This window comes from Myxine glutinosa, chromosome 5 (genome assembly GCF_964187855.1).
Source record: "Myxine glutinosa chromosome 5, kmMyxGlut1.1, whole genome shotgun sequence".
Lineage (NCBI taxonomy): Eukaryota > Metazoa > Chordata > Myxini > Myxiniformes > Myxinidae > Myxine > Myxine glutinosa.
In genome coordinates, this window is record NC_136265.1 from 114,608,240 (window position 1) to 114,628,003 (window position 19,764).

The following is a 19,764-nucleotide window of genomic DNA, read 5'->3' on the forward strand; positions in this document are numbered from 1 at the left end:
TATTTGTAGGATAGAGATGATATATTTATAAGTTAGAGATGGTATATTTGTAGGATAGAGATGACATATTTATCGGATAGAGATGGTAAATTTGTACGATAGAGATGGCACATTTTTAGGATAGAGATGGCACATTTTTAGGATAGAGATGATATACAGTGTTTGTCGGATAGAGATGGTTTATTTGTAGGATAAAGATGCAATATTTATAGGATAGAGATGGTATATTTGTCGGATAGAGACAATATATTTGTAGGACAGAGATGGTATATTTGTAGGATAGAGATGACATATTTATAGGATAGAGATGGTATATTTGTAAGATAGAAATGGCACATTTTTAGGATAGAGATGATATACAGTGTTTGTAGGATGGAGATGGTATATTTGTAGGATAGAGATGCTATATTTATAAGATCGAGATGATATATTTATAAGATAGAGATGATATATTTATAGCATAGAGATGATATATTTATAGCATAGAGATGGTATATTTGTACGATAGAGATGATATATTTATAGCATAGAGATGGTATATTTGTACGATAGAGATGATATATTTATAGCATAGAGATGGTATATTTGTACGATAGAGATGGCACATTTTTAGGATAGAGATGATATACAGTGTTTGTAGGATAGAGATGGTATATTTGTAAGATAGAGATGATATATTTATAGGATAGAGATGGTATATTTGTCGGATAGAGACGATATATTTATAGGATAGAGATGTTATATTTGTATGATAGAGATGGCACATTTTTAGGATAGAGATGATATACAGTGTTTGTAGGATAGAGATGGTATATTTGTAAGATCGAGATGATATATTTATAGGATAGAGATGGTATATTTGTCGGATAGAGACGATATATTTATAGGATAGAGATGTTATATTTGTATGATAGAGATGGCACATTTTTAGGATAGAGATGATATACAGTGTTTGTAGGATAGAGATGGTATATTTTTAGGATAGAGATTATTTATTTATCGGATAGAGATGGTATATTTTTAAGATAGAGATGATATATTTATAGGATAGAGATGGCACATTTTTAGGATAGAGATGATATCCAGTATTTGTAGGATAGACATGGTATATTTGCCCTTCCCATGTTATGAACGAGATTTAAGTTTTCATTTGTTTTTCTTTTTTGCCACGTAGACAGGAGAGGATGTGCATTGTATTGAGAATGAAGAATTCTCGTTTGTAGTAACAACTACTCCCACACCACCCCCCACAACCCTCCCCCCCACACCTCCCCCTCCTCCCCCCACCTCTCTCTCCCACACCTCCCCCCCATACCTCCCTACACCTCCCGCCCCACACCTCTCGCCCACCCACTTCCTTCCCTCCACAGGCACAGCTTAATGAGCTGCTGGACAAGTTACAATCAACGGTAAGGATGAACACTCCTTTGAAGGTTCCTGATCTTTATTTGTTTTTTGTTTTGTCAGGTATGATCTGACACAATGTAATAAGGCTGATGTTGTTTGTAAACCAAAGGTACACTGGATTACCAAACTTGAAGTGCCCCCTCCCTAACAGCTCCTGCATAATTCCCATCTATATAAATAAAACACAGTGTGTGTGTGTGTGTGTGTGTGTGTGTGTGTGTGTGTGTGTGTGTGTGTGTGTGTGTGTGTGTGTGTGTGTGTGTGTGTGTGTGTGTGTGTGTGTGTGTGTGTGTGTGTGTGTGTGTTACCGATAGACTCCTAAACGGAGAGGCTCACGTGCTTGACATTTGGCACAGACATGGCCATTGAGCCAGGGAAGGACATGGCCTACCTAAAAATATTTGACGAGATCCATATTTTTTATTCATATTTACCTCAGCGCATTTCAGCGAGGAACATTATACATGGAATCTGAGCCGGTGCCAGAGCAGCTCGCTGATTCGCTCAGAGCGATCACGTGATGTTCCATCCTCGCTGCCAGACCACTGAACGGAAAATATATAGAATGACCATTGCCATTCACACCACATAGGTGTAGATGCAGCTACCGGGCGCCATCTTGGTTGGCACGCGATGCTGGGCGATGGTGATTTCCGTCACGCGTTTGCACGTAATTCAGAGCGAAAAGCGATTGCGTTTTTTCACCTTTTGTGCGATCGTGTTTTGTGTCGATTTTTGTCGATTTTGTGCGATATGATTTAAATGTCTTTGAAACAGCTGTGAAAGGTCTTTCCACAACCCTTCCGTAACCGATTGGAGCAGTTTATTGCCGCACAAAATGGCATTTTAACAGTTGTCTGGCTTTTAAAATCTGGGACACGTTCAAAACAAACGAGATCCACGAAAGCGAGTTGGTTGAGTCGTGCTAACCAAGATGGCGACACGGCAGCTACACTTTTCACGGAGTATGAGCGTTCTATATGTTTTCAATTCAGTGCGCCAGACTCGCTCACGTACTTGATTTGTGGCATAGACATGGCCATTGGGCCTTCACGGTGTAATTTGTGCGAGGCTTTTGTCCGAGTGAGTTTGAGTCGAAAGGGCGAATGTACGGGTTGGGAATGTATGGGTCTCCCTTCCCCCGCCCGGCAACGCCGGTACTGGAGGGCGTCACAGGATCGGTGAGTCTCCAAAATCCACTTCGTGCTGTTGTTGCGAAGATGCAGGACGATGTCGCGATTGTTGTGCTGCTCTCCTCCCATGAGAACTGCAACGTCATTGTTGACTGGCCCTCCCCTTCCTCCCCTCCCCTTCCCCCTCCCCCCTCTCCCTCCCCTTCCCTCCCCCCTCCCCCCTCCCCTTCCCCTCCCCCTCCCCCTACCCTTCCCCCCTCCCCTTCCTCCTCCCTTCCCCCTCCACCCTACCTCCTCCCCTTCCCCCCTCCCCTCCCCTTCCCTCCTCCCCCTCCCCTCCCCCTCCCCCTCCCTTTCCCCCCTCCCCCTTCCCCTCCCCCCTCCCCCTACCCTTCCCCCCTCCCCTTCCCCCTCCCTTCCCCCCTCCCCTTCCCCCTCCCTGCCCCTCCACCCTACCCCCTCCCCTTCACCCCTCCCCTTCCCCCTCCCCCTCTCCTCCCCTCCCCTCCCCCTCCTCCCTTTCTTTATTGATGTATTGAGAATGTGGTTAAGAGACGTTGATTATTGATGGATTGAGAAAGTGGTTAAGAGACGTTGATTTATTGATGGATTGAGAATGTGGTTTGGAGACGTTGATTTATTGATGGATTGAGAATGTGGTTTGGAGACGTTGATTATAATTGATGGATTGAGAATGTGGTTTGGAGACGTTGATTATTGATGTCTTGAGAATGTGGTTGAGACCTTGATTATTGATGGATTGAGAAAGTGGTTAAGAGACGTTGATTATTGATGGATTGAGAATGTGGTTTGGAGACGTTGATTTATTGATGTATTGAGAATGTGGTTTGGAGACGTCGATTATTGATGTATTGAGAAAGTGGTTAAGAGACGTTGATTTATTGATGGATTGAGAATGTGGTTTGGAGACGTTGATATTATTGATGTATTGAGAAAGTGGCTAAGAGACGTTGATTATTGATGGATTGAGAATGTGGTTAAGAGACGTTGATTATTGATGTGCGGTATTGAGAAAGTGGTTTGGAGACGTTGATTTATTGATGGATTGAGAATGTGGTTTGGAGACGTTGATTTATTGATGGATTGAGAATGTGGTTTGGAGACGTTGATTATTGATGTATTGAGAAAGTGGTTCAGAGACGTTGATTAATTGATGTACGGTATTGAGAAAGTGTTTAAGAGACGTTGATTATTGATGTCTTGAGAATGTGGTTAAGAGACCTTGATTATTGATGGATTGAGAAAGTGGTTAAGAGACCTTGATTATTGATGGATTGAGAAAGTGGTTAAGAGACGTTGATTATTGATGGATTGAGAATGTGGTTTGGAGACGTTGATTATTGATGTATTGAGAATGTGGTTTGGAGACGTTGATTTATTGATGCATTGAGAAAGTTGTTAAGAGACGTCGATTTATTGATGGATTGAGAATGTGGTTTGGAGACGTTGATTCTTGATGTATTGAGAAAGTGGTTAAGAGACGTTGATTATTGATGGATTGAGAATGTGGTTAAGAGACGTTGATAATTATTGATGGATTGAGAATGTGGTTAAGAGACGTTGATTATTGATGGATTGAGAATGTAGTTTGGAGACGTTGATTTATTGATGGATTGAGAATGTGGTTTGGAGACGTTGAATATTGATGTACGGTATTGAGAAAGTGGTTTGGAGACGTTGATTTATTGATGGATTGAGAATGTGGTTTGGAGACGTTGATTTATTGATGTATTGAGAATGTGGTTTGGAGACTGATTATTGATGGATTGGTGAAGAGAAGCCTTTTTAAGGTGGAGCCATGTCGTATTAAGGTCGATATTTACTGATGTTTTGTCCAAAGCTGTCCTCTTTGCCGTCAGACAACATCCAATTTAATATTGATTAAATAGTTGTTAATTAATAATACTGCGTGTTCGATCACTATCCAAATACGTTTGATTATACAGTGTACACTGCTTTGGCTGTGTTGTTAGTTTGACGCCATGACACGTACCTTGGTGTTTTCTGCACCTACAGTACTTGAATAGATGATAACCGAAAGATGTGTTTGATTCGGTGGGAGGTGGGAGGGGCTTTGAGGTGGGGGGTGGGGGTGGGTGGGGATTTGGGGTGGGGGGTGGTCGGTGGGAGGTGGGGGGTGGGTGGGGCTTTGGGTTGGGAGGTGGGGGGTGGGGGGTGGGTGAGGCTTTGAGGTGGGGGGTGGGTGGGGGTTGGGGGGTGGTCGGTGGGAGGTGGGGGGTGGGTGGGGCTTTGGGGTGGGGGGTGGGAGGTGGGTGGGGCTTTGGGGTGGGGGTGGGAGGTGGGAGGGTGGTTGGAAAGGGGGGTGAGGGTGCGAGCCTGATGCCCCAAAACGTTTGTTGACCTATTTCTGGCTGATGGTTCTTACCTTACAAACACTACCTTTACCTCGTGTTGCACGACCCTGTTTCTAGAAGATTTGTAAAATGACACGTAACATTGTACCACGTGATGTCCTTGCGCATTATGATGATTGTACCACGTGATCTCCTGATGCATTGTGATCATTTGATTGCAGCTGTCGTTGTAACCATGGTTTGTCTGATTTTGTACTCACTTGGTCCACCAGGGGGCAGGTTTTATCCGCTGCATCAAACCAAACTTGAAGATGTGCAGCAAGCAGTTCCAGGGCAGTCAGATCCTGTCTCAGCTGCAGTGCTCAGGTTAATCTTTCCTCCAAGTCATTCACTCATTTACATTACAATTCCTTTGTCTGTCTAGATTTTAAATTTATTTTTGGTGATGATGCAAAACCTGATTTTTACCATCCATCATTCATGTCATAAGCATTCCCAATGTCTGTCACCGGACCTCCTTTGTTGGACATCAAGTTGGCTGTCTTGCTTAATTCTGCTCATTACCGCTCTGACCGCAGGTATGGTGTCGGTTTTGGACCTCATGCAGGGCGGCTTCCCGTCTCGAGCTCCGTTCCACGAACTCTACAACATGTACAAGATGTACATGCCTGAATTCGCTCGTGCGACTTGACCCACGGCTTTTCTGCAAGGTGCTTGGTCACCTTGTCCCTCCGGTCTTGGCCTTCCTTTGGCCGCTCGTCCTCTTTTATGCTCCGTCTTATAGCACCGCTGGGGCTCATCTCCGGCTCTCTTTCTCTTTCTCTTTGTTCGGTGGTTGGAGATGTTCTGGTGCAACCCTAAATGGTCAACAGTGAAGGGTTCATTTGTTCTGATGGATGTTAATTGTTTATTGACTCTTGGGATTTTGATGGTTTATCAGAAAGTGATTCGGGGTATGATTTGACGAGCATTGCAATGGAAGTTTGTTTGAAAATGGATACGCGACATTCACTTTAAACCGCGTTAACAAAGAACCTTTTCCCCTCAATTTACATTAGCTACACAAAGCCTGATCATTATCGGCCCAAATTAAAATCTAATTTCAAGTTTTTGTTGTTCTTCTCTTCTTACCTTTGTAAGGGGGTGAGATCCGATTGTACCAAGCTCCTGCCCTACCTTGACCATGATCCTCCTCCACTTCCCTCTGTCCTCAGCCAGCTCTCTTCACCTTCCAACAACCCCGACCTTATTCATAACCCTCTTCACACAATCCGCCCATCTCAACCGTGGTCTCCCTCTTTCCCTCCTACGTTGCTCCTTCAACCTATCCGGTCTCTTTGCCATTCTCTCTTTCCCCCATCCGCACCAAGTGTCCAGCCCATCGCAGTCGGCATTTCACCAATCTCCCCATCAAGCTCATCTGCACATCAATCTCCTCCCTCAGTTCATCCATTCACCTTCTATCCACCCTCTTCACTCCCATAATCCTCCTGACCCAGTTGTTTAGCAAATCTGCAGCCTCTGTTGTTGTCTCTCTGTCAATGCCACCGTCTCCAGAGCGTAAAGGTAGGCCGGCGTTACACACGGCATCAGCACCTTCCATTTCAAGTTCCTTGAAATCTTTGTCTGCCATTACACCCTCCAACCTCCTCCATACATTCCCAACCACCTGAATCCTCTGAATTACCATCCCCAGTCACTATTCCACTCAAGTACTCAAACCTATTTCCATGTGTGATCTCCTTCCCCTCTAACCTGATGTTCATTTATTTTCCCTCCTGCCCGACCCCCATCACCTCCGACCTCTCCATGCTCATTTTCAGCCCATGTTTCTCAAATTCCTCCTTCCACGCTCCCATTAATTCCTGCATCTCCCGCCCACTCTCCACCTCCCCTGAATACCCCTCATGTTTGCCTCGGCTCCATCACCATGACAAACAGGAGTGGGCCGAGAGCGCTGCCCTGCCTCAAACCGATGTTCATATTGAACTGCTCTGGCTTCCCAGGACCAACAAAAACTCTTCCCTTCCTTCCCTTATCCATCCCTTCCACCAACCTATCTTCTGCCTCCAACACTTCCATCCATCTCAGTATCACCATCTCTCTCGGGACAGTGTCTTAGGCCTTTTCCGGGTCCCTAAATCCCAATGCCATTTTACCTTGCACCTCCAACCGCCTCTCCACCAGCTGTCTCATCGTGAATATCCCATTTGTCGTTCCCCTACCCTTTCTAAACGCCTGCTGCTCCTCTCCGATCTCTTTCTCCACACTCATCCTTATCCTCCAATCCAGATCCCTCTACAGCAGCTTCATGACATGACTAAGGAGTGCAATGTCCTTGTACTTCCCCAGATCTTGAATGACCCTCTTCCCCTTCCATATCACCACAATTAACCCTGTCCTCCACGCACGCTATGCAATCGACCCATGAAAATGAGTCAATGAGGCATAAATGCTCAGAATTGGGATGTCTGCCTTAGTGTGTCATAAAGTACACGTCCTCACTAATGTACTACATCATGCGAGACGCACCTTAGGTGGTATACTGGCACAAAACATGCAATTCTTCACCATTATTAACTCCATTGATCCGTGCTGGAGGCACGGAGCACACCGGGATAATGAGCACCTTTCCTCTCTTTGAGGCCAATCCTGCGTACGAAATGCACAGACAGGCAGGACGACCCCTTTATGACTAGCACCTATCTGTCGATGTTTCCACGGTGACCCATACTCATAGACGTATCATGATTGTGATAATGGATCATGGTTGTACATGTATACATGCGTGCGTGTCTCCGTGTGTACCGGCAGACCCTCTTTAAAGCTCTTGGCCTGAATGAGAAGGATTACAAATTTGGAATGACCAAGGTGTTCTTTCGACCTGGCAAGGTATGTCCTAGGTTCCCTTCTTTGTCTCCTAAGCAGTTGTCCCATGTGTGCTGTACCTGTCCCATGGTTTTTTCTGATGGGTTCCTGCATCGGCGTAATCACCAGGGTGTTGTACCGCAGGATGATAGCTCCACTGTCTGTGTAGAAAGATCCATGATGTGATGGGACATGCCGTTATCCAGTTTTCAGAGTTCGACCGGCTCATGAAGTCCGACCCGGAACATCTGTCCGAGCTGGTGGAACGCGTGAAGCATTGGCTTATCTGCAGCCGTTGGCGCAAGGCCCAGGCGTGCTCGCTGTGCGTCATCAAACGTATGTCCAACTTGCATCTTCAGCACCATTCCCCGTTATCCGCTTCTGAAGCTGCCATTTCTCTGATTTGTCTGTGCTTCGAAACCCGTCTGTCTCTGGTGGCATCTCACTTCTCTTTGCTTCCTGCCTTTGATGCCTTTTCATCTTCCCAGCATGCACTTCTTAACACTTTGAAATTTTCCTTTTTTACATTCTGTACAAGTTGTCAGTTGAAGGTGAGGAATGAGACAGGTGATCTGAAGGGATGAGATGAAACGGGTCGGAGTGGGATTGACACTCGCACAGCGGTTCTTGTTTAACGTGAGCTCTCCTTGGATGGGCCGTTACCTTTTCGAGTCTCGTCTGTGCGACGTATGTTGATGGCATCGCCGAGAGGGCGCGTGGGATGTCGTTTGATCCCAGTTGTTTACTTCGTGCTGTCGAGTCTGTCGTGCATTCCATCGCGGTAGATGTCGTGCATCACGTGATCCATCATCATCTCGTCTTCCATTTTGTGTATTTTTTGAGATGCAGGATCGTGGAGTGAGAGGTTCCATCATGAGTTCCTCGGCACATGTTGAGTTACACTTCATCTGTTCCACGGATAGCTCAGTCCATCACCTCTCATCTTACCGTCACCTTCTCATCTTTCCGCTTGGGAATTCTGGGATTTGTGCTGGGTGAAATACCGAGACGTTTTATTTAAATCTTGTTATTTATTTTGATGTTTATTGATATGACTGGTCGTTCCAGGAATGATTGTTTAACCCAGAATGTTGTTTATCCATGTTAACAAGATTGACGCTTATCTCCTGTTGGAGTTGCTTTGCGGCGATGGGGCCCACCATGGTAATAGTGAGAAGCGTCGCATAATATGAAGTTGTTGCTGTTTTTCTGCGCTCGGACACGGTCTGACCATGTATCATCTGATTACCAACGCAGCTCTGAGTAATGGTCGCTCGTATTAGTGAATCCAAGTTGTTTATTTGATCGATCCCGGTGGGAAAAATGTTGTCTTTTTTTTTTTTTGTATACAAGATCGAGGCTCGTGAAAGAGCTAACATTAATCACAAAAAAACAAACTGACACATAAAACATAAGATAAAGGGAGCGGTAGACAAGATGGGGAGAGAGAGGGAAGCACACAAGTACAACATTTGAGAGCAGTGACATCGGGAGATCTGTGGGAGGGAGAGGGCTTGAGGAAGGGGCATGGGAAGAGGGGGGGTGGGTGTGAGAGGTATAAAACACAAGGGCATTGCTCGGACTTCCAGGAAAGAAGTTGGTATTTCAAAAAAGTGGATCTGGGGTGAAATTAGTGGGGGTAGAAAAGATCAAGGTTTTGGATGGGGGAAGACAAGAGATGGTGGTGAACAGCTGTTCAGTTGTTGTTGTTCAGAACAGTTGTTCAGAACAATAAAAAAAAAGTTTTAAACCTCAATTTCTCAATTAACCTAAGGTGAACGTCAAGCTAAGTTTTAAGGAATAACACGTTGAAAAAAAAAAGAAAAAAGTAGAGTTTCATTCCAAATACACCGGACCTCATGCCAAATAAATAAATAATATAACATAGATATGATAACATAGAGACTTCCTCTCTAGTCGTCGTCAACGTGTGGCCCTGAATGGGTTTCTCTCATCTCCTCTTCCTGTTCAGGCTGGAGTTCCCCAAGGCAGTGTTCTGGGCCCTGTGCTTTTTCTGGTCTTCATCAATGATCTCTCCGACTCTCTTGAAAGTCCTCTCTATCTCTTTGCTGATGACTCTACTCTCTGCCGCTCCATTCCTCATCCCTCCGATCGGCAGTCTGCAGCCTCCTCACTCTCTGCAGACCTGGACAAAATCACAGACTGGGCAAACAAGTGGAACATGTCTTTCAATCCTGACAAATCTCACACTCTTACGATGTCTCTCCGAAAAGACCGACTGGACAACCCTCCCATCTACTTTCTGAATAATCCTCTCCAAGAAGTTCTGTCACTCAAGCTTTTGGGTCTCACTATCTGCCATGATCTTTCCTGGGAAAACCACATTTCAAATCTGGCCTCCAAAGCCAATCGCCGACTGGGCATCCTCCGTCGTGCGAAGTCCTTCCTTGGCACACCTGAGCTCCTCACCACATACAAGGCTTTCATCCGCAGCTCAATGGAGTACTGCTCTCCCCTCTGGTCTGGTGCTCCTGCCTCACACCTAGCTCGTCTTCACGCTTTTGAAACCAAAGCATTCAGAATCATTGGAATCTCCCGCGATGAAGCTATCTCCGAGGGCCTCTCACTCACTCACCGCAGGCAGGTTGGTGGTCTTTCCGTCTTCTACCGACTCCTCTCCGGCCTTGCTCCCCCAGCTCTCTCTGGGCTCTGTCCCCCAAATATTCCTACAGGTCGCACAAGATCTGCCTGCAACCCTCTTATGGTTAAACTGCCAAAATCAAGACTCTCTGCTCACCTTCACTCCTTCATTCCTCTTTTCTCCCGCCTCTGGAACAAACTCCCTCACTCTCTTCAATCCCACTCCTCCCTCCAGGTCTTTAAAACGGCTGTTCACCACCATCTCTTAGCTTCCCCCATCCAAAACCTTGATCTTTTCTACCCCCGCTAATTTCACCCCAAATCCACTTTTTTGAGGTGACTTTTGACTTCTTTCCTGGAAGTCCTTGGTGTCCTTGCGTTTTATACCTATCCTGCCTCCCCCCAGGCCCTCTCCCTCCAAAAACATCTCCCGATGTCCCTGCTCTCAAATGTTGTGTTTGTGTGCTGCCTCCCTTCTCTCCCCATCTTGTCGACAGCTCCCCTTTTTATATACTTTGTTTGCTTGTTTGTTTGATTTGTTTGTTTGATAAATGTTATCTCTTTCACGAGCCTCGACTCTGTATACAAAAAAAAAAAAACTCCAGCACTCGATGATTAAAATTCATTTTAAAAATCGTAAAATAATGAATTGCTTAATCAATTGGCATACCTAAACCACCACTGTTTCATCCAAATCTGTAACTTTTTGAAAATGAATTAAGTGATAGATTTGAAAAATGAAATAATTAATCAGTTAATTGATTAATCCAAATATCATTGTCATGTCCAAATATTAGTTTCCGAGGTTTTTTTTTCGATTTCGGTTTTGTTTGCTGTATGATCCCACTGTGAAAGGCAGAGGATCCGGAACTCCTTCCCGCAAACTTGCTAATCATTATGGCGTGCCACCCCGAGCAGGTGAGTTCATTCATAGAGTTTTGAGCCGGGCGGCAGAAACTTTTAGGACAATCCCATCACCTAATGGAGAGATTGAAGCCTGATTCCGCCCGTACCCCCTGGCCAATCGGTCATGCCCAATTAGGTCACGTGACATCGTTGCACCAAGGACTCTCACAAAAAAGTTCCATTGTTGGTGCTTTCAGACCTTAAAATGTGGTTAAGCAAAGTACCTGGAGTAACCACAATGCAGTGTGTAACGCTTTCTTCCTCAGAATAATTGCGCTTCATTCTTCGATTCGTATCGTCGACGTTTATGTTGTGTGGCCTGTGTGCACTGTCCACTTTGCTCCTTTAACCTTGCTTACCGATGTGTTTCCACAGTGAAGAATAAGATCTTGTACCGAGCCACCGCCTGTGTGACCGTCCAGAAATTCATTCGGATGTTCCTGTGCCGAAAGAAGTACAAACACCGGTTTGTTTTTCCTTAGTGTTGTCTATCTTGTTGTAACAAGACCCTATTGAATGAGATACCCCTGTGGTGTTAAGACCAATGTAAAATGAGTACCATAGGCAGTAAGAACCATTCTCCTACGGCTTGGTCCGCCTCAGTGTATCCTCTCGGCTGTCGAAGCGTTTTTGATCATCTTGTCCTGAATGTGGAATCCATGGAAGAAATCCTGGTAGTTATCCATGGAAGTTTTTAATAATAACTAGCCGAAACCCGTGGAACATCCACGGAAGGGAGGATGTGGTGTATGGATAGAGTGTACCATTATGGATGGCATAGGGGATTTGCTTGTCCGAGTAAGAGTTAGGAAGAAAGATGAGAATGAAGAGTGCGTATATGAACAACGATCGCCGACACCGGCACAAATGCATGCTCTGGATTGTCCACTCAGTGGACGGCTTGCTTTCGCCTTCGCCTGTCCAATCAGCGGACGGCTTGCTTCGCCTTCGCCCAGCAGACGCCAATACGATGGCGTCGTAAGATGGCGTCGTATCGGCAGTTAATCGGATGCTTTTAGGCCCCAACGTCGGCTAATTCAGATTTTTCGAGTATGTCTGTACGTGATAAACAAAGAGCGCGGTTTGTAGATCGTAAATCCATTAGTGCCGTGGGCATTGGGTCACTGGGTGCGGCGTAAAAGGGATAACAAAGTCGAGTCCTTACGCTATTATTATATAGACTAGCCGAAACCCGTGGAACATCCACGGAAGGGAGGATGTGGTGTATGGATAGAGTGTACCATTATGGATGGCATAGGGGATTTGCTTATCCGAGTAAGAGTTAGGAAGAAAGATGAGAATGAAGAGTGCGTATATGAGTGCGTATTTGTAGAAATTATGGTAAACCCACCTGATGAGGTTAGCGTACACCGCAATCGCCGACACCGGCACAAATGCATGCTCAGGATTGTCCACTCAGTGGACGGCTTGCTGTCGCCTTCGACTGTCCAATCAGCGGACGGCTTGCTTCGCCTTCGCCCAGCAGACGCCAATACGATGGCGTCGTAAGGTGGCATCGTATCGGCAGTTAATCGGATGCTTTTAGGCCCCAACGTCGGATAATTCAGATTTTTCGAGTATGGCTGTACGTGATAAACAAAGAGCGCGGTTCGTAGATCGTAAATCCATTAGTGCCGTGGGCATCGGGTCACTGGGTGCGGCGTAAAAGGGATAACAAAGTCGAGTCCTTACGCTATTATTATATCGATAGCTGATGAGAGTTCATTGAACATCTTACCCCATGCAATCTTGAGAAAAAGGACTTGGGAAGGATCTTTTAAACTCTTGCTTTGCGTTCCTGAGCACAGTCTATATTACCTTTGTTTGGTGTGATCGGTGACTTGTTCAGGGTACAGGTGTTAGCTCATACAGTCTTTGCGAAAGATCGTGGGATCTATGACGTCCGCAAAGTAAGACGGGACATCTGGGGACAACCTCTGGGGACAGGACAACTAATGAGATAACGTGCTCCCTGCACATCTCCAATATGACAATCTACAGGAAGTGCAAGACCAGGTTATTGATTGTCCCATTCGCACACAATGGTGGCTTCCGTTGGTCATGGTGAGAGTGAAAATCACTAAACAGTTTGAGAAACGAGGAGTCCAATGTCTTACCTTTGTGTGGCCGTTTGTCTAAGGTGCATCGACACGTCACTCATCACCAGTAATCAAATGTTATGCATTGTCACCACATGCTGGTGGTAACGCAGAACCATGTGGCCACCTATGTCAACTCTTGTACAGTATAATGAGATCACCTGGGATCACCTGAGGGACATCTTGATCATCTCGTTGCGTTGGATTAATATAACTCATTAATACCTGTAGCTCCTTCAGATAGCTATGAATGTTCTCGTTGGACTTCCGTGACCTGTGGCTGAGAGTTTCTGGTGTGTCCACAGCATCGAGGGTTTGGTGAAGGTTTCCGGGCTCCGAAGGCAGCTGGGCCAGATGAACGAGGTGGTGGCCACGCTAAAAGAAGGACGGATCGACATGAGCAAAAAGGTGACCAACCTGGAGGAAACTTTGGACAAGCTCAACATGAAGATCAAGGTAATTTCTCCTGTAGTTTTCTTTTGTTAAACTTGCACTGTCTGTGTCTGTCTCTCTGATTCTGTGTCTGTCTCTCTGCCTCTCTGTACAGCTTTCTCTACATCTGTTTGTTGTCTCTCTGCATCTGTTTGTTTGTCCATCTCTCTGTGTCTTTTTGTCTGTCTCTCTGCATCTGTTTATCTGTCTCTCTGCATCTGTTTGTCTGTCTCTCTGCATCTGTTTCTATGTACATGCGTCTCTTTGTCTCCCTGCCTTTATCTCATTCTCTGTGTCTGTCTCTGTCTCTGTCTCTCTCTGTCTCTCTCTCTGTCTCTCTCTGTCTCTCCTCTCTCCTCTCCTCTCTCCTCTCTCCTCTCCTCTCTCTCTCACTGTCTGTCTGTCTGTCTCTCTCTCTCTCTCTCTCTCTCTCTCTCTCTCTCTCTCTCTCTCTCTCTCCCTCTCTGTCTCTCTGTCTCTCTGTCTCTGTCTCTGTCTCTGTCTCTCTCTCTCTCTGTCTCTGTCTCTGTCTCTGTGTCTCTCTGTCTCTCTCTCCTCTCTCTCTCTCTCTCTCTCTCTCTCTCTCTCTCTCTCTCTCTCTCTCTCTCTCTCCCTCTCTCCCTCTCTCCCTCTCTCCCCCTCTCCCCCTCTCCCCCTCTCCCTCCGTATGTCTACATCTCTTTGTCTGTATATCCGCATCTGTCTGTCTCTCTACATCTGTGTCTGGGTGTCTGTCTGTTTGTGTCCATTTGTCTCTCTGCATCTGTTTCTCTTTCTATCTGTGTCTGTTTCTCTGTATCTCTGTGTCTCTGTCTACTTGTGTCTGTTTGTCTACATTTTCTCTGCATTTTTACTTGTGTCTGTTATTTTCTTTGCATCTGTTTGTCTGTCTCTCTCTGGTCTCTGTATCTGTCTGTCTTTGTTTCTCTGCATCTTTTTATCTCTCTGCATCAGGATGTCTTTCTGCCTCTGTGTCTCTGCATCTGTCTGTCTCTCAATCTGTGTCTGTTTGTGTGTGGCTCTTTCTGTCTGCCTGTCTCTCTGTCTCTCTGTTTGTCTGTCTGTCTCTCTGCCTGTCTCTGCATGTCTGTCTCTCTCTGCATCCATCTGCCTCTCTATCTGTGTGTCTGCCTGTGTCGCTCTCTGTCTGTCTGTCTCGCTCTGTGTCTGTCTCACCCTCTGTGTCAATGAGTGTCTCGATCTCTGTGTGTCTGTCTGTTTCGCTCTGTCTCTCTGTCTTGCTTCATGTCTGTCTATCTGTGTCTGTCTGTCTGTCCTGCTCTGTGTCTGTCTATCTCTGTCTCGCTCTCCTTGTGTCTGTCTCTCTGCGTCTGTTTGCCTATCTGTCTCTCTATGCACCTGTCTTTCTTTCTGCATCTGTTTGGCTATTTGTCTCTCTGCATCTGTCTATCCGTGTCTGTTTGGCTGTGTATGTCTCTTTCTGTTTGTCACACTCTGTGTCTGTCTGTCTGTCTCACTACGTGTCTGCTTCTCTGTCTATTTGCATCTGTCTGGCTCTGTCTGCCTCACTCTCTGTGTCTGTCTCTCTCTCTCTGTCTCACTCTCTGCATGTCTGGATATGTTTGTCTGGTTCTCGCACTGTCTATGTGTCTGTCTGTGTGTCTGTCTCACTCTCCTGATGGGGGTGGTAACAAGTGGCATTGTCTCAGTTTGAGCAGCATCTGTCGGATTGGTTTTGTCATTTGCAGATTGATCTCTTTTGTTCAGAGGCTGCGCTAGTTGTCGCCTTCCCTTTTATCTGACTGTGGATGTAGTGTCGGATGGGATTTGAAACCCTCGAACACGGTGCGCATTCCACAACTCACCCTTGTCCTATCTTTTGGTGTGGAGTCATTATCCGAAGCGCTATCACAGGGATCCTCCTTGAACATAATGCGTTAACACGAGTTAGATGGGTGCTCGGGGTTATGAAATGTCCATTTTTCATATAATCTCACCAAAAACGGGAACCAATCGAGTGAGATGTGAGCCGTCCCAACAACTGAGTTTCATGGTGCACACTCCGATAGGCTTTGGCCATTCCTCACCTCCCAGCTCACATTCTGCAGAACCTCCCGTCAAGCTTCGGATGGGATTTCAAGCGGCAATTTATTTCCTGCTGTCGGACCGAGATGAGGCCTATCGAGCCTTCCCTTTATGGCGTTTGGCAGAGGCCATTTCTGTGGCAGAATGATGGGCGCAGGTGTGAAGACCTTGCGTTTATAAGGATTGGTGGGCGAGACGAATGTTTAGGTGCTTCCTGGGCCGGTTTTTGTCCAACTATACATTCGCCTTTAAGGTTCGGAGCAAACGACTTCAGCCATCTTTACATTTCCTGTTCAGTCACCCAAATTAGGGATTATATTATGTTTTTCATCTCAGCTGGATCATTAACATAATTTCTTTTTGATTTAAAAACAACTTTCCCAGGAAAACCCGACAGTTATTGGTGCTCCATGATGGATGTGCAGATTTATCCTGAGGATTGGTGTTCTTGGTTTTCATTTCCCTTTTTTTTCCTCTTAACAACAGTGAGGCTCATGGATTTGCAATGTTGAACTGGTGATGGATGGTGGGGCAGCAATTGGGCACGAGCAGGGGAATGAACGAACAAGGGAAAAAAAATAGAGTGAGAGAAGGAATGAGAGAAACGAGCAAGTAATAGGGTTTGATCGGCCAGGGCTATAGGCAGGGGTGTAGTCCTGCCGGAGCACACCTGGGCGGCGCTCTGGCACCTCAATCCATCCGAGATGGACCGAAGCTCCGCAACGATTAAAACAATTAACACCCACGTTCACGATCGGTTGAGTTATTGTGCTTTTTGTGCTATCGTGGTCAAAAGTTGTCCAAAATATTGGATATGTCGATATGTTGGACATTGTCTCAGGAGCGATATAATAACAATACAGGTGAAAGGCAGCACAGACCCGTATGAATCGCTGAATACAGCTTGGTCCAAAAGTGAGACAAACTTTCCAACCATTTTATTCTTCTTCGTCCTCTCCTCCTCTTCCTTTATAAAGAGGTAAGGTCCAATGGTACGAAGCTTCTGCCCTGTCTTGACCCCGATCCTCCTCCACTTCCGTCTGCCCTCAGCCAACTCTCTCAAACCACCCCCACCTTACTGATATCCCTCTTCACACAATCCTCCCCTCTCAACCATAGTCTACCTCTTTTCCTCCTACCTTGTTTCCTCAACATATCCGCTCTCTTTGCCATTCTCTCTTCCCCCATCCGCACCAAGTGTCCAGCCCATCTCAGCCGGCATTTCACCAATCTCCCCGTCAAGCTCACCTGCACACCAATCTCCTCCATCAGTTCATCCATTCACCTTCTATCCACCCTCTTCACTCCCACAATCCTCCTGACCCAGTTGTTCTCGCAAATCTGCAGCCTCTGTCGTTGCCTCTCTGTCAATGCCACCGTCTCCAGAGCGTAAAGGTAGGCCATCCTTACACAAGACATCAGAACCTTTCCTTTTAATCTTCATGAAATCCTTCTCTCCGCCATTATACCCTCCACCCTCCTCCACACATGCGCACACACCTCAATCCTCCTCTGCACATCTGCCTCCAACTTACCATCCACGGTCACTGTTCCACCGAGATACTCCAACCTATTTCCTTGTGTGATCTTCTTTCCTCTGCTGCCCGACCCATATCACCTCAGTCTTCTCCTTACTCGTCTTCAGCCCATGTCTGTAATCCTTCCGAGGTCGGAAAAATGAGTACCAGCAGACTGGTAATAGGGGAACTGCATCAGCGGCACAGCAGAGCCTCCAGAAAATGATGCAACCAGCAACCACAGGCTGCGCACGAACCACCACCACCAGCCGATGTTTCTCAAATGCCTTCTTCCACTTCCCCAGTCCTTCCTGCATCTCCCACCTATTCTCTACCACAACAGCCAGATAGTCCACATACAGCATCCTCCCTATATTACCCCTCAAGTTTACCTTCCTGCTTACCAGCTTCATTACCATGATAAACAGCAATGAGCTTCCTGCCTCAAACCGATATTCACATTGAACTCCCCCGACATCGCAGGACCAACCAAATCTCTTCCCTTCGTTCCATTGTACGTCCTTCCACCAACCTAACTTCTGCTTCCGGCACTCCCATCCGTCTCGATGTCGCCATCACCATCTCTCTCGGGACAGTGTCATAGGCCTTCTCCAGATTCACAAATCCCAATGCCATTTCACCTTGCACCTCCAACCTCCTCTCCACCAGCTGTCTCAGCGTGAATATCCCATTTGGCGTTCCTCTACCCTTTCTAAACTCCTGCTGCTCTTCTCCGATCTCATTCTCCACACTCATCCTTATCCTCCAATCCAGAACCCTCTACAGCACCTTCATGACATGACTAAAGAGCACAATGCCCCTGTACTTCCCCAGATCTTGAACATTCCCCTTCTCCTTCCAAATTGGCACAATTAACCCTGTAGCAACACTGCTTCTCCCTCTATCCTTGATATTCTCTATCCTCTTCCAAACCTCCTTCTTTTCACCAACTGCCTTCGCTACTTCCTCCGTCCACCATATCTGGTTTCTATCCCTCGACAATGCACCTTTTCCTTCCACGCAAATTTTGCAATTCCCCTAAATGCCTCTCCGTTCTTCTTCCACTCCTCCTCCAAACCTTCCACTTCTTCGCTAAGTTGCTCATGCCGGGCCCTCACCCTCTCCTTGTACTCTTCTGCAACGTTTCCCCTGCACTTCCCCCACATAATAACCATCGACCGCTGCTCTTAACCTCCCTCATTTTCTTCATCCTCACCACAAACACCACAGGCTTGTGCTGGGAGGTAACATGCTCTCCCACCACTGTCTTGCGATCATTAATCCTCCACAACTGTCACTTCCTTACCACCACCAAATCCAGTTCTGTTCTGTGTTGTCCACTCCGATAGGTAATCTTGTGGCTTTCCCGCTTTGGCAAGAATGAACCAGCTATGGCCATCCCATTCCCCACCACCAGCTCTTGGCCCTCTCTATTCCTCGTTCCCCAACCAAATTTACCAACCCATTCTTCTTCACCCGGTTCTGCTACTCTGAAATGTGCGTAATGGTCCTCTGCAATTTACAGCATCACCTCCATTTCAACCATTCCCATCATCCTCTCCAGTGTGTCCCTGAATTTCTGCTTCTCTGCCCTAGTCATTACCATTTGTGGTTCATATACTGACAGAGCACACATCATTTGCCTCTGTATCACCACCCATGCCATCACGAGCCAACCGTCCCACCTTTCCACTCTGACCACCTGCTTTCTGATCCCTTCCGATACTGTTATTCTTCTGCCATTACTCCTTTTATTCCCACTTGCCTGCATCAGCTTGTATCCTCATTCCAACCTCCTCGCCCTGTCCCCATTCCATCTGGTCTCCTGCACACAACATTCCCAACCTCCTTCTCTGCATCATCCCCACCACCTCAACCCCTCCCCCATCATTGATCCCACCACATTCAAACTACTTAGCAGTACTTCGCTTCTGAACCTCTGCCCGCCTGGCAGAGCTAGTATCATCTTGATCAGTTTGGGACGCTCTGGTCACTAATAATTACTAATAAATAATAAATAAAATAATAATAATAATAATAATGAGTGCTGCCCTGGATGACCTCCTGGATCCACTCCCCAAAGGTGTCATCATAATCCTGTGTGTGCAACGCATGCACAAACCACTCTTTCTCCACTCGCTCACCCTCCTGCTCCTTGTCCATCCTCCTCTCTCCCCACCTGACTCCTCTCCCTCATCCTCGAGGCACTCATCCCGACCTTCACCCCACTCACTCCATCCCTCTTCCTCAACCTCTCCCCACTCACTCCCTCCCTCTTCCTCAACCTTACCCCATCCCCTCGCCTTCCTTATGTCCCTCTCTCCCCACTCTCCTTAACACCTTAAAGTTGTGCTTCTTCAGCTTACAAAAAGTAAATGCTTTTCACAAAAATCACTCGGCTCTCTCACAAAAATCATTC

At 46.4% G+C, this 19,764-nt stretch overlaps 1 protein-coding gene across 1 annotated transcript in view; it reads left to right on the forward strand.

Moving 5' to 3' along the window:
• The window catches only part of LOC137427218 (unconventional myosin-VI), a 175,070-nt gene that overhangs the window by 115,925 nt on the left and 39,381 nt on the right, over positions 1 to 19,764 (forward strand). Inside the window, 8 exon segments of the mRNA XM_078778565.1 lie at positions 1,371 to 1,409; positions 5,149 to 5,242; positions 5,455 to 5,549; positions 5,551 to 5,586; positions 7,691 to 7,768; positions 7,951 to 8,080; positions 11,627 to 11,717; positions 13,656 to 13,806. Coding sequence (XP_078634691.1) covers positions 1,371 to 1,409; positions 5,149 to 5,242; positions 5,455 to 5,549; positions 5,551 to 5,586; positions 7,691 to 7,768; positions 7,951 to 8,080; positions 11,627 to 11,717; positions 13,656 to 13,806 — 714 coding nt within the window.